The 13,919-nt window shown below is 39.9% G+C and overlaps 2 protein-coding genes across 2 annotated transcripts in view; one reads left to right on the top strand and one right to left on the bottom strand.

Moving 5' to 3' along the window:
- Nucleotides 1-7,367, bottom strand: part of LOC137972154 (echinoderm microtubule-associated protein-like 6) — a 15,760-nt gene extending 8,393 nt beyond the window's left edge. The window contains exons 1-5 of the mRNA XM_068818992.1: nt 6,087-7,367; nt 5,704-5,829; nt 5,389-5,575; nt 4,962-5,067; nt 4,035-4,229 (exon numbers count right to left, since the gene is read on the bottom strand). Of these exons, the coding sequence (XP_068675093.1) occupies nt 4,035-4,229; nt 4,962-5,067; nt 5,389-5,575; nt 5,704-5,829; nt 6,087-6,949 (1,477 nt within the window). The 5' untranslated portion in view covers nt 6,950-7,367. The remainder of the gene's footprint in view (nt 1-4,034; nt 4,230-4,961; nt 5,068-5,388; nt 5,576-5,703; nt 5,830-6,086) is intronic.
- A 16-nt stretch (nt 7,368-7,383) lies between these two features.
- On the top strand, nt 7,384-13,690 carry LOC137972153 (small ribosomal subunit protein uS8A). The gene is made up of 5 exons (XM_068818991.1): nt 7,384-7,466; nt 7,678-7,817; nt 10,654-10,733; nt 12,761-12,846; nt 13,556-13,690. Exons 2-5 carry the CDS (start codon nt 7,685-7,687, stop codon nt 13,647-13,649), a joined length of 393 nt encoding a protein of 130 aa, XP_068675092.1. The 5' UTR covers nt 7,384-7,466; nt 7,678-7,684; the 3' UTR covers nt 13,650-13,690.
- Nucleotides 13,691-13,919: the final 229 nt, after the last annotated feature.

Genomic DNA, 13,919 nt, shown 5'->3' with positions numbered 1-13,919 from the left:
AATTTATTAGTTTGTTTAACTTTTTTTCCGATGAGCCAAGTTGAGTTTCCAAACCGGCGGCATCGAAGTTGATACTATCAGCCAGAGATCTTTGAAACTCAGTCGATGAAATATAGTCGTCGATGATTTCAACGACATGAGATTGCATAATGCTCGTAACGAGGCCCGGGAGTGATGATGTAACGCAGTTGTTAAGTTTGATTTCTAATTTATCCCAGTGACCTTCAAAAGTCGAATCAGTTAAATCGATAGCATCATTAGCCATAGGAGGTCTCCTTTTTGGTCCCATAATAGAAAAAATACGAGAGAATATAACCTTAATTGCAATAAATTTGTAGAGCGCAATAAATGTAGCGCGCAATAAATGTAGAGCGCAATAAATGTAGTGCAATTTGTAGAGCGCAATAAATTTGTAGAGCACAAAATTAGGCAGCCATCTTGGCTCGCTGACTGCTGACTTCAGCTTCCTCCAGCTCTCCCTGTCGTTGGTGAGGTCAGCTATTTGCTTGGACGTCAACTGTCCATCATCATCTCCAAGGAGGCTGCGTACTGCTGTACTGAAGATAGGATGTACTTTGTTGTCCCAGCCTGCGTCTGCCATGTGTTGGGAAGTATAGAGCATATAGACTGGCTGACTCATCCTCAGATTTGCAGAGTATATGACCTAGGAACTTGAGCTGCCTTAGATACTACTGGTTGAAGATAAAACCAAATATGACATTAACAAAGTTCAAAGTTTGAAAACCTTCTGAAACAATCGTAACTGTCCATGAGAAACATTCGCGCTTGTGTGTGCTCACAACAGCTTGCTAAGTACTCAGTAAGTAACAATAACGAAACCACTTCATATTTCCTCGATTAATCTTCTCTGCAAACGGATTTTCACTCGGGTCTGGTAGTACTGAGCTGCAGTGGATGCGATGCGATCTTCTCTTCCGTTTTATGAGGAGGTCTCGTTCATGACAGGTAAGGTACCGTTATGGCCGATGTCAGGAAGGTTGACATCTTGAATCGGCGTCTGCGGAATGTAATGGAACATGAAAAGATTTCACCTTGGATCCATCTCCACGTTGGGGGATGACCATACTTTGTTTCCTTTCTGTGACCACAAGGGGAGTCGGGTCATATGGTGTCAACAGCTTATTTAACCAGGGTTAAAAAAAAGAAAGGAAATTTATTTAAGTGTCTAGTCGTTCTAGCGCTGGAGCACTAATTGGGGACACTGCAAAATGAAATTGGCAATTAACACAAATCAAGTGGATTTTGAGGAGAGGTGAAACTGGAGTACCTGGAGAAACCACTTGGTGCAGAGAAGAGAACCAACAAACTCAACGCACATATGACGCAGAGTCTGGGAATTGGACTCGGGCCACATTGGTGGGAGGTTAGTGCTCTCACCACTGCGCCATCCCTGCACCCCAACGAGAAGTGTGGCTCCTTTGTCAATGGGCACTCACATCAGAATGAGTGGGAGATTCAACTTCTGGCATCATTGTCTCCGAATCGCAACCAAACAAGAGACAGTGTGGAGTAAAAGCAGTGGTGGTATGAGGAGTACAGCAGTATGTTTGCAGGAACTGATACATGGCATAAATCCAGCTTTGCCCTTGGATTTTGGCTCAGTTGATTGCTTTCATCAAGGGTTTGTTGAAAATTTCAACCTGTCTGTTGACCTTTGGCCAGAGGGGTTGTTTTTGCGATGTTAAGGCTGCAGGTCTTCAGAAACCCTTTCCATGCCTGATTGTTAAATGGCGGACCTTGCCTATCTCAGGATATCCATAGGTGGAAAATGCTCTGCCCACAACTTGAATAACCTATTCTGATGAGGTGGAGTGTACATCCTCGACGATGGGAAAGCGAGAATACTCATCAGCAATGACCATGAGATACTGCTGAGCTTGAACCAGGGACCACAGGGCAGGACTGACACATCAACGGGTTCTGCATGTTGTCTGTTGGCATTAGTTCAACATGGTACACAGCATCTTACGGCGTCTTTAACAGCTGTGTTGATGCCCAGAAATCAGACTTTGCTCCTAATCAAGGGTTTGGTCTGACTTGCTTACGCCTTGATGACCTAAATGAGCCAGCGGTACTGCTCTACAATATAAACACACCTTGTAGGGAGGCAGGCATTACAATTCAAGTGTTCCTTATAAGCAGCACATTCCTGGATGATTTACAGTAAGCTTTTCTCGGATGTTCTGAAATTGCCGCATGACATTCTGATCAACCTCATGCTTGTGAAGTTCATACCACTATTGCCTAGAAGAGGGGGTAAGCTACAGGAAACAACAAAAAAGTCAGCTTGAATAGGCTCCTGACCTTCAATAATTGGTAGTAAATTATAAAATCATGTGTGTCAATCACTCCTCGTTCTTCAGATCATTTCCTCAAAATTCATGTCTCAACCTAGTTCTTGGTTTTCTTAACATACAACTAATCAATCACTTAATCACTAACAATAATCGATCGACATGCACCTAATCAATAAAACGTATTCAGTGCTGGTACCGTGATTTCACTGTAATCAAGTAATCATAGTCGATGTCGTTAAAGAAACAAGTGTTCAGTGTTCATAATCATTGTTGATAGCATCTGGTCAATGTTTGAGGACAACTCACAGTTCACATGATATAGTCCTTCAGGTGTCCATCAAATGTGGATTTGGTCTGTTGCTGTGATCTGTGCAGTGGTAGGGTTTGGTTGGTAGGCGTTGCCTCAATTGGCACTAGTTGGGTAACAATGCCTTGGTTGGCTATTGGTGCTGTCACTGGCGTTGTTTCCTTGGGTGACAGCTGGTGCTACCTGGCATTTAGCTGCTGGTGGTACTACTGGTCTTGCAGTAGGTGGTTTCCTTTGTTTGTTTCTTGCTGGGATGTATGTTGTTCTGAGCAGCTTGAATTTGGATGCGTCTCGGCATACTGTTTTTCCATCACTGACTCTCCTGGCGTGGATGTCTCCTTTTCGTTTCTTGTCACGTTTCAGGAGAACCGCCTCTCCAGCTTTGAATTTGTGTTCTTTGGCTCTGTGTCTTCGGTCATGGTAAGACTTCAATTTCTCTTTGTATTTCCTGTCTCTTTTCCTGTCTTCTTTGTCCCTGCTGGCTCTCTCTGTTGGGTAGTGGTCAAGTCTGGGTTTAGGAGTTTATAGGGTGCAGTTCCTGTGGCAGGGTGAGGTGTCTCCAGGTTTGCTTGTAGCATGGTCCACATAAGTCCATTTCAACTGTTTCCCAGGGTCTCTCTGGCAGTTTCGTCATTTTGGCTGGTTCCGTATGCTGTGTGTTTGTTCCCATCTGGCAGTCAAAGAGTTCATGACGGAACCTGGAGCCTGGTTGAAGTAAATTCTGCTGCCAGTGCCTCTCTCTCGATTTGAGAGTACCTCTTCTCTGTGTCAGTTAAGGTCCGGCTCTGCTTCTCTTTTCAGAAGGTACAGTATCAGGGTTGTAAGAGATAAACTTATTCTTTCTTGGGCTAAAAAACTCATCCAATTTCTCCTTGATGGTTTTGAAATCTAATCCCCTGTCTCAGTGAGTGTCAAGAAGATGTCTTGCACTTTGGTGCTGGCTGTGTGGAGTAAAAGATGACCTTTCTGCTATTAAAGGTGTCTTTGCATCTAGTGGCACAGGAAAACAGATTTCAAGGAACTTCGGATGCACTTCTCCCATCACTGGGCAACCGCATTTTGATCAGCATGTAGGTCAAAGGTGGCTATATATTAGGCTGGACAGCGGCTATTGGAATGGCCACTGGGGTTCGGAAGGAATCCTTGTCGCCAATGCATGCAACATCTTTACTGAAGGACGAAAATACTGCACAGCACAACTGACTCAAAGGCTCTCTACATTCTCTACTTACATGTATGCCCCTGAGCATGATGGGGTTGTTACGTGTCACACAATGCATACGTTACTACAGCTAGCAGATGAATCATAAAGTTAATTGCTCTGTAAAAAAACAAACGGTTAACCCCTTATGAAAGTATTATGAATTTTAACCATCAACTATCATCATGCTAAAAACTGATATAATCACTTTTTTGTGTCCAGAATTTGATGTGTTTTTCTCCGACAGATACAAGGTAGTTTGGATTGAATGGATTCCACTCAATAACAAATATTATGTCCTTGTGTCCTCGAGTTGATGCAAGCTTCTCTTCCTTCTTCCAATCCCAGATGCAAATACTATGGTCATCATCAAGACCAACATCTGCCAGTTTCTTTCCATCACCTACAAAAACATGTTTTATAAAACCAAGTAAATATCATATAATTATATTAAATTTCCCACCTTGGAATTTTTATTACATTTTCTAGCTTTCTGATTGGCTGGCTCAATCTCGGTTATCAGCTCATATAAAGGTGTGTACCGTTATGACCTAATATGGAAACTGATTGCATCAAGTGTTTGCTTTATTTTTTTAAAGTTCAGAAGTTAATGAGAATTTAATAGAACAATTATAATAATATCGCTCTTGTTGGCTATGAGACTGGTTATGACCACCTCCGTGCTACGTGCCCCATTGGCTATTTACCATCTCATATCCAACGTGCACTCATGGAATAATTGTTAATTGTAGTGGCAAAGTTACTCTGTTACCAAATTCATCTATAACAATGAGTCCAGGAATCCAATCCACAAAGCATCCTGGGTTCAAGGCAGGCACTCCCACTACAATGCCAACCCTGCACTCTTTAAAATCTACAATCCTGGACAAAACATTTCAGACACTTCACCTCGTTTCAGAGGAAAAAACAGTTTCATTGATCCCCACTTCCCTCCCTGAACAATGTTGAGTTTTTGAGATCAAATAATTGTAGAAAAATGCTGTGCAAAGTTGCCATAATGATTGGAATTAGACATAAATTAAGCATATCAATTTCTAAAAATTCCCCATTAAATGACTGAAAGAGAAAGTAACCACAGCACTGGGAAAAAGTTACCAATTCTGAAACATTGCACCTGAGAAGTCAACACAAATGATCCCTCGTTTGTGGAAGCCTTTCAAAACAGCTACAGTTTTCATGGTGGTGGCATCCCACACATGAGTCTCTGCTTGCTTGCCCACCTGTTGATTAAGTTTCAATTCTGTTACTTAAGGCTAGGAGGCAAATGACCTGGTAATTAAAACAACAAAGGAATTTTTGCTTCATTTTTAAATTAAGATCTTCATGAGGAAAGTCTGGCTACATTCCTGGCAATAAAATGGAATAGTGGCTTACTTGCTTGTTAATTAAAACTCTTTCTCACTTATAGATTTTACTCTGGCTAATGCCAGACGATTTTACTTGTCAATGGCTTCACCCTTGGGCATGGAAGGGTAAAATTAGAAGGTTAGCACCTTGGATTGTTTTTGTGGATATTACTTTCAATTGTGATGGGGGATCACCTGTCCAGTGGCTACAAAATCCTTGTCATCATGAATGGTTAAACATATGATGTCATCAGTGTGGCCTTTGTAGAATCTCTGCTGGTTACTTGAAGAACTATATACTATCCCGAGGGCTGCCACATGAAAAACTACCTCCTTTGACTGTGTGTAGAACAAATTGTTGCATGCATTGTAACCATGGTACCTAAGTAGGGTTTAAACAAAAGAAAACACATCAGTGAAACCAAAGTTCAATCTCCTTTTCTTCCTTGTACTGTTAAAAGCACCATTTTTTTAGCCATGGCTGAATTGGTCTTCCTAACATGGACTTACCCAAAAGCAAATTTCAGATCCAATCCTTCATTAGGGCTCTGTGTATGCCGAGATGTACTAACTGATTGCGGTTGCTCCTCCTCACCTAAAACATCCTTTTTGAGTAACTTTGAAGACCTGGATAACCTAAATGATCAAATAATGAGGGGAAAAATGGGAATATATTATTTATCAACATTTATAATTTTAACTCAACCAACAACTTTAATCTATACTTTCATTCTTTAGAGTGGCCCCCATTGATGATTAAATTCATCTGCCGTTAGACAGAGTAAAATCTACATTAGTCTCACTCTCAGGTACAATGTAGGAAGGGATAAATGAAGTGGGAGTTTTAATTAATCACTTCTCTTCATCATTTGCAAATTATCACTGTAGCATACCAAGAATGAAGACGTGGAGTCTTTGCACTTTCTGCTTTTGGCAACAATGGGCAAGAAGCTTGGTTATGAGTTAGTGACAGACAAGCTTTGCAGAGGACAGCTCTACGTGCATCTCGCGATGATGACATAATCCACAAATTTTCATCAACTGTACTCCAGTCCCTTAGACTAGTTTGAAATGCTTTGCGCCTAAAGGCCACATCATATCTTTGCCATGCTTTTTTGTCTTGGCAGTCACGGTATAACCTAGTTATTATACCTTGATATGCAAGTAAGTCCCTAATTCGATTCGGATAATGACTTGTATAAACTGAAATATAAATAGCCATGCAATCAATCCATTTTGTAATATCATCCACTCTTTGAGTTTCATCAATTAAAATCTTGTTCTTTGCATCTTCTTTGCCCAGATTTTCAAGAAGAAGTTCCTGAAAGTTAATATATTTTCCTTCACATATTTGTCCAACAATTTGTTTTGGGACAGGTGGTTGACCAGGGTGCATATGAAATTCTAACGAGGAATTCACCCTTGCTTCAGCAGCAGCTGACCTCCATAAGTTCTCAAAACTTTTAGTGTGACTTTCAGAAAAGATGAATGATGCACTAGGGGTTATGGGAGTCTTAAACTTGTCGTCATTGTCTTTAGCATCATCATCATCATCATCATCTGACCACTGTATGTGAGCAAATCCATTTGTCATTTCTGATCCACGCCATGCCCTAGAACTTCCTTCACCCTTACTAGCATGGTTCTTAGAACTAGCTAGTAAAGTTTCCCATGCTGCCTTTGAGGTGTTCCCTTTGTAACTTTTCTTGGTTTTGTTTCTTACAGGGTTCACTCTTACTTTTTCTCTGGTAAACATGATATCGGCTGTAAGATCAAGATTACCAGCTAGGAGACTTTGGCCTTTTATGCCGATGTTTCGAAGTCAAATACTCCTTTTGATCGACTTGGATAAACAAAACAATAATTTCAGCGTAAAAAAATAAGAATCATTACGGATAATCTAATTGAATCATTGCAAGATCCAACTTCTTGCCGCTTCGCGACTCGCTATTCCGTCGCTCTAAGAGAGGCATCCAGGATAGCTAAAATAATGTAATTTTCCATTGATGCTGCCAATATCTTGAGTGGAAAAGTGAGAGAAATTCTACAGGCCTCACAAACTGCCATCAACTAAAATGTAACTACTCATGTCACTACTCGTAGCAACCTAAATGTTTACAAAACAGGGTCGCTTCGGGTCGCTCTGCACCTCGCATGCTCCCGGATGCTGCTCCGAGCCGCGCAGCCGCGCTGGGTTCAAGTAGAGGCTACCCCGGTATATTATGGTCTATTCTATCCACTCTTTCTCTCTTGCGATCGCCATTTTGCACAAGGTAGGACAAAATGGCTATGGAAGATCTGTCTGCATCCGCATCAGCAGTAAAGTTTTAAAACGTCTGAGTTTCTTTTGTAAATAAAGGGTTGCTGTCCTTGTCTCTAAGAAACCCTAAAGAAATCGTATCTGATATTGCCAATGAAATAAAGTCATTTTTTGGGGGAATGTTTCACTGGCTTCTGTTGACGTACATGTGTTTTACCTAACAGGTTCAACATGGTTCGAATCAATGTGTTGAGCGACGCTTTAAACGCCATATGCAATGCTGAAAGACGAGGGAAGAGACAGGTCCTTCTTCGCCCTTCTTCGAAAGTCATAATTAAGTTTCTGACCGTTATGATGAAACATGGTAAGCTCAATAATTGTAAGTTGTATAATAATATAAGGACGCTGTCCTTTTGTCAGGACTGGCCGGCCAGACCGTTCGTTTTGCAAAGAAAATACAACAGTGTGAAGAAACACTTGCATGATAATCCCTCGCATTCTTCTGGAGAAGAATATGTGATCCTCGAAGTGTGTTGATTTGAAGACGTTGTAGAGATAGTCCTTCCAACTACGGCAGGTACAAAACACGGGTCACAGTTCATTGTTTTACCAATACAGAAAGTATCCTTAACATTCATAAAAGCTAACCTTAGGCCTAAAAACTTTTTAAGGCCTAATCAGGCCTAAGGTTAGCATTCATGAATGTTTACGATACTTTCTGCATTGGTAAAACAATGACCTGTAACCTGTGTTTTGTACCTGCTGTTCTAACAGCCCGGTCTGACCTGTCAGTTCTGTCAAAATGGAAAGTGTCCTAACTCTTGCATGCAAAAATCCCAGGGGAAATTAAACATGAAATTTTTTTAATGTGTATCATAAATAAGTAATCGCATTATTTTTTTCGTGCAGTTTGGAGTTCTTGGGTCCCATGTGACGTCACAAAAAAAAAAAAATACAAAACTAAAGAGCCTTTTGAGTATTTATGTTGATCAGCTAGGGTTAGCTAACCCTAACCCGGAAATAGAGCAGTGTGAATTTCAGAGTTTTTCACAGTGCGTGACATGTTGACGGCTTCCGAAAAACATGCCAGTTGTTTTTGTGGCCTAAACAGCCAATGTACTAGGAGATGTGTCTATACAAATGTTTGCTAGCTCATTATACAGAAAAAAGTGTTGAAGACAGTCAAACTAAACTCCAGATGTTTCTACAGGTTTCATAGTGCCATAGTGGTGTACTGCAGCAGAACACCAACATGGCGCCTCTATACTAAACTCAACAAATTTGAGTAATAAATTTCGCTGAATAACTTAAGTATGGAATATTGCACAGCCCTGAGACTTGGACCCGTTGTTTACTTATTCCTCATCTATAACATTCCATTTCTTGACTCAATTTCTTAAATGGTAAGCAATTTATGTTTTCACTTGCGTGACATGCAACCCAAGAAGAAATGAGCACTTTAAATCATTCTCAAGTCGGGATTTTATAGTACGGACCATTACCATGGAAACAGTCCGTTTCCGTATTTTTTTCTCTTCCGGGAAATTTTAGTTGAATGAAACACAAAGTTATAAAAAAGAAGAATTCAGTTTTCTCATCACAGCAGTAAAATAAACCTAATCGTCTAACTCAGTGTTGTAACCCAATTCAAATCTACCGGGATTAAGATTCTTTGTGTTGTATTTGCATGATATTGTAGCATTCATAATAATAATTTAAATGATATGGAAATACCTGAAACCAAACGTTTTACTGTATTCCAAACAGTTTGAATTGGGTACAACGTAGAGTTAGCTGATGAGGTCAATTATAGCAATTAGTGGAATTTAGTTTTAAACGTAAAAGGTTACTGTTTTAAGTTTGCTGATGGATGACGAAGATTACAAACATTCACCAATTGGAGAAGTGTCCAATTTCAAAGAAAGAATACTTCTTTGTGGCTTGGACAGGGCTGTACTGGCCAGGTAATATTGGCCAAGTGCAGCCTCGACCTTGGGCTGATATTTCACAGTACGGTCCTTGCACTCAGTTAGTAAGAGCTTAGTAATTTTTTCAGAGACTGCAAATTGTAGTTGCCCTATGGGCTTGTGCAATTTTTTTTGCGTTTTGCTTATTCCGAATTGCACTCGAAATCATGTGATTACCGGTACTTATACAAATTGAAACTGTCAAAATTTTGACACAGAATCGCCATATCTTGAGCTCCCTGACTGCAGGAAACAACAACAATTCTTTATTAGGTCTAAAAAATTCTAACTTACAGAGCTTTTGCCCGCAATGAGGGAGGGCTGTTTGAGGCAGGCAAAAGAGAAGGAAAGTCTCATAAATGATATCCAAAGATCAAACATGGAAGAAGTTTAGTTTGTCGTGTTGTTTATGGCCAGAGTGAGATGGGGAAGCGGACTGTAATCAATACTGGGAGTAACAAACGATGTTACATGTATGAATTTGAGAATTGTAATCATATATCAGAAATTCAAATGGTAGAATAGTTATTTAGAAATTGGTGACTTGTTGGTATACAAGCCTCGGAAAGATTGTACCTCAGAAATTCCCTCTTTTTAATTTACAAGGCATAAACAGGTTTACAAATGGATTGTCTTGTTATTGAATTGAATGACCAAGATGAAAATGTCAAATTTTCCATATCAGTCATTCATTTCAATGACGAGAATGTGTGGTTTCCGCAATTTCAGTCCTATACCAGTATAGCAGGACTAATTGTTGTCACCTGACCCTAGTTTAATGGGTCTCCAATAACTCCCTCTTGTAATCAAAAGGTTCTAGGTTCGACTACTGCAAAGGAGCACTCAGATTGTTTCAGAGTATCCGTGAATCAGCATTGAAAAAAAACCTCATTTTTTAGGAAGGTGTTCCCATTTAATGTACCACATGCAGTAAGCTAGGAGCTCTAGCCCGTTAATAAAGTGTTTGATCTAAGTGTATGTGCATTTTATTACAGTGAACATTCAAATGCTGTTGAACATTGTTTTCAACCTTGGAATAATCTTATTATTTAAACAAGCAACAATGTAAGGTGAACCAGAAGAAAGCCAGACACTGACTAAAGTGAAGGACCTGGTGTGTGTGATTCCATAGAACTTTTCTAGTAGTAGGGATAATACCTGCTTCTACCAAAATGGTATAAGTATCAATGGAAATAAAGAAATAGTTGTGTAATAGAAATCTGTATTTTTTAGGTTATATTGGAGAATTTGAGATTGTGGATGATCACAGAGCAGGAAAAATTGTTGTCAATTTGACAGGACGTCTTAATAAGGTCTGATAGTATTTTTGTTTCCATTATTTTCATAACCTAAGGTTGAGGGGTATTTAACTACCTCTACATCCACTCAAAACAATGTCCCCTATAAGGGAATCAGTGTTAAGAATTACGCTTTGCTAAGCTAGCAGTGTGGTGGCCCAGTGGGTGGCAGAAAGGTGGCAAACACTCTTGTATTTTGAGTCGAATCCTCAGAGACATAGCAGAGTCTCTTTCAATCTTCCTAGATAGTCAATAAGAGGAAAGAAGACTCTGCCAGCTGCCTCGACATTTCGTATTGAGCATGCGTTAAAGTGCACTTAAACCCAAATATTTTTAGTCTACAATATTGATCTCTCCACGGAAAGCAAACATGTTTGACGATTCTTTCCTCAAAGTTACGCTTTTTATCTGCCGGGCAAGAAGCGCAAAGTTATCAAAACTAGCAGTAACTTGGACCCACGACGGTGATGTGATGTTTTGCAATGCTACATAAATTTCTTTGAAAACAGGAATGCAAAGCCAGTTGGGCGTAAAATTGAGAATAGACTCATGCCTTTCACATCTCGGTCGTGGGTCCAAATTACTGTTTGTTCTGCCAAGTTTACGCGGCTTGCACGGCACAGAAAAAACGAAATTATGCGTAACAATGCTGACATATGCTTGCTTTGGATGGGGAGATTTATATTAGGAACAAAAAATATTTGGGTTTAGGTGCACTTTAATTAAAAATTAGTAACTGCAAAACCACAAAACCCAAAAAATTTTGCCACCCTCCCGATTCAATGTTGTGCAAAACTGAATGGTTTTAGTGGGAAATTGTTGTGTTACCTTCCAACATTGAATAGGGGGAAGGGGGGCTATATAAGAGAAGGTGAAGCTACAATGTATTTCTTTGCGCTTTAGCCGAATCGGGTTGTCCAGTTACAGTGAACTTCAAGTACAGGTAAACTTCGAAAAATGACGAGAGATTACCAGAAAGATAAATCTGTAACATAACTTGAAGTTGTTTGTTGTAGAAACGCATTATTAATGTTACTAAATTTGCAAATGCAAACAACGAAGCCCAGTTAGCGGTTTATCAGGATACGGGATTTTTTATTTATATATTTTTTGGAAGGAGACTTTATTCAAATCCTACAGTTTTACTTGCTTCCTTAACTCCCGTTCATCCAAAAATTACAAGATCAGCCTTAAATCATCCGAAAAACGTATTACAAATCATACTTCAACAACTTATCATCCTGGGCCAGTTGTTCAAAAACCGATTAACTCTAATCTCGGGTTAAAAATTAACAAACGAGTTTTATTCTCTACTCCCAAATGCTGTTCAAGACTGATATTCGGTAAAACTTTACATTAGAAGAAGTCAATCTTGAAAAACAAAAATAAGCAAGGGAAACTTTCATCAAAAAGTTGAAAACATAAAACAAAAGTTTACACTAATCCTGGATTAAGGTAATCGGCTTTCAAACAACCGGGCCCTGTATTTGAAGTCCGGTTCCGTAATCCTAGTGTAGTTCTTGCAAATTGTTTAAATCTGCTGTGGCGAAGGCAAGAAGACAACATCTGTACTCCATTTCTCAAATTGTGGGGATACGGGATTTTTGGCTGGGGGAGGGGGGGGAATTGAGGAGATACTGAGTAGGTACGTGTGGTAGTGCAGTAACTCGACAGTGTTTTTTTTCATAACTGCCTGAAACTGAGCTGCGTTTTACGTGGAATGCCGAAGGCATTCCACGTAAAAGAATATTGATGGCGCGTGGCGATTGATCATGCGCACAAATTAAAAAAACGGGTTTGACAAAACTAGAATGACTCATCCATTTCTTTGGATGCGTGACAAATCAAAGAAAGGCTAGGCGGCTGGCGGAGTCTTCTTTCCTCTTCCCGACTTACCTAGGAAGACCGAAAAAGATTCTGCTTGCAGGGTAACTCCCTAGCTGCCAGAGATCCAATTTAATGCTAATCATAAATTCAAAGCAAATAACGGAGTAACTATGAGTGAAACTGCCTTACTGATTTGGTATTTCTGGTCTTGTTAGTGTGGTGTCATCAGTCCTCGTTACGATTTAAAAGTTCATGACATTGAAAAGTGGGCAAGTACTCTTTTGCCATCCAGACAATTTGGGTAAGTCTACAATATTGATGCAGTTTTTATTATTTTATTGGTGATTTGTGTTTGAAATTGTTTAACCTGTTGACTCCTCAGAGCCCCCCCCCCCCCCCCCCCCCCTCGTTGGTGGTGGTGAATAAAATTGTCTGGCGTTTTATAATATAAGGCTCACTCCCATGAGTCAGTGGGTTAAATAGAGATTTTCGAGAGGTTAATTTTTTTGCAGTTTTCTGGTTTTGTTCTGTTAGAGTGGCATTTTTGTCTTGTGTGGAAGATTCTTGGTTGAAGCTGGATAAATAATTTTGCAAGTTTTTTGCTACAATTTAGGAAACATGATATAGTTGCTGAAGAAATAGTAATCTTTAAAATCTGTCAAATAAAGCCCTGGAAACCGTTTTTGTGAAAGAGTCAAACCTCTTGCTGTCTGTGTCCATGTTCATGCAGTGCAATTGTGTTGTCAGGTGACCAAAACGAAAACATGTTGGTATTGTTACCGTTCTTGTAGGCCAGGACTGTAAAGGTTCGTGATTGATTGCATTCTAGCTAGCCTACATGTAAATGTCACAAGAACCATGTCATTTCGCATGGGCCGTATCAAGCCATGTCAAAAATTGCAAAAGGACATGTCAAAAGCAGTGGCATTTCATAGTTGGAGGGAAATGACCGTCGCACAGGCAACATTCTGATGTATGAACTAAAGCAACTTGTATTGTCATCTTTGTAGGTACCTTGTCATTACAACATCCAGTGGCATTATGGACCATGAAGAGGCAAGAAGAAAGCATACTGGTGGAAAAATTCTTGGGTTTTTCTATTGAAAAAGACAAGTTTAAATAAATAGACCATTTCAATCTGTAAATGACTAGTTGCTATTGATGCGAAATCTCGTGCAATAAGATGATGTTACACGAATCGAGACAACTCTTAACGCAACATTGTTGCCTTAACAATCGGCGTAACATGGCCCGCAGGGCGATTTTGTTGCGGCAACATGTAGGTTTTTGAATCGCTTTAAAAAACTTGCAACATTGTTCCCCGGATTTTGTTGAAGTTGGTGCGTGTAACACCCCCGCCGTTGACTTAAACGC

The sequence above is a fragment of the Montipora foliosa genome, chromosome 9, assembly GCF_036669935.1.
Source record: "Montipora foliosa isolate CH-2021 chromosome 9, ASM3666993v2, whole genome shotgun sequence".
Taxonomy (NCBI): Eukaryota; Metazoa; Cnidaria; class Anthozoa; order Scleractinia; family Acroporidae; genus Montipora; species Montipora foliosa.
This window is presented reverse-complemented; position numbering and strand designations above follow the sequence as displayed.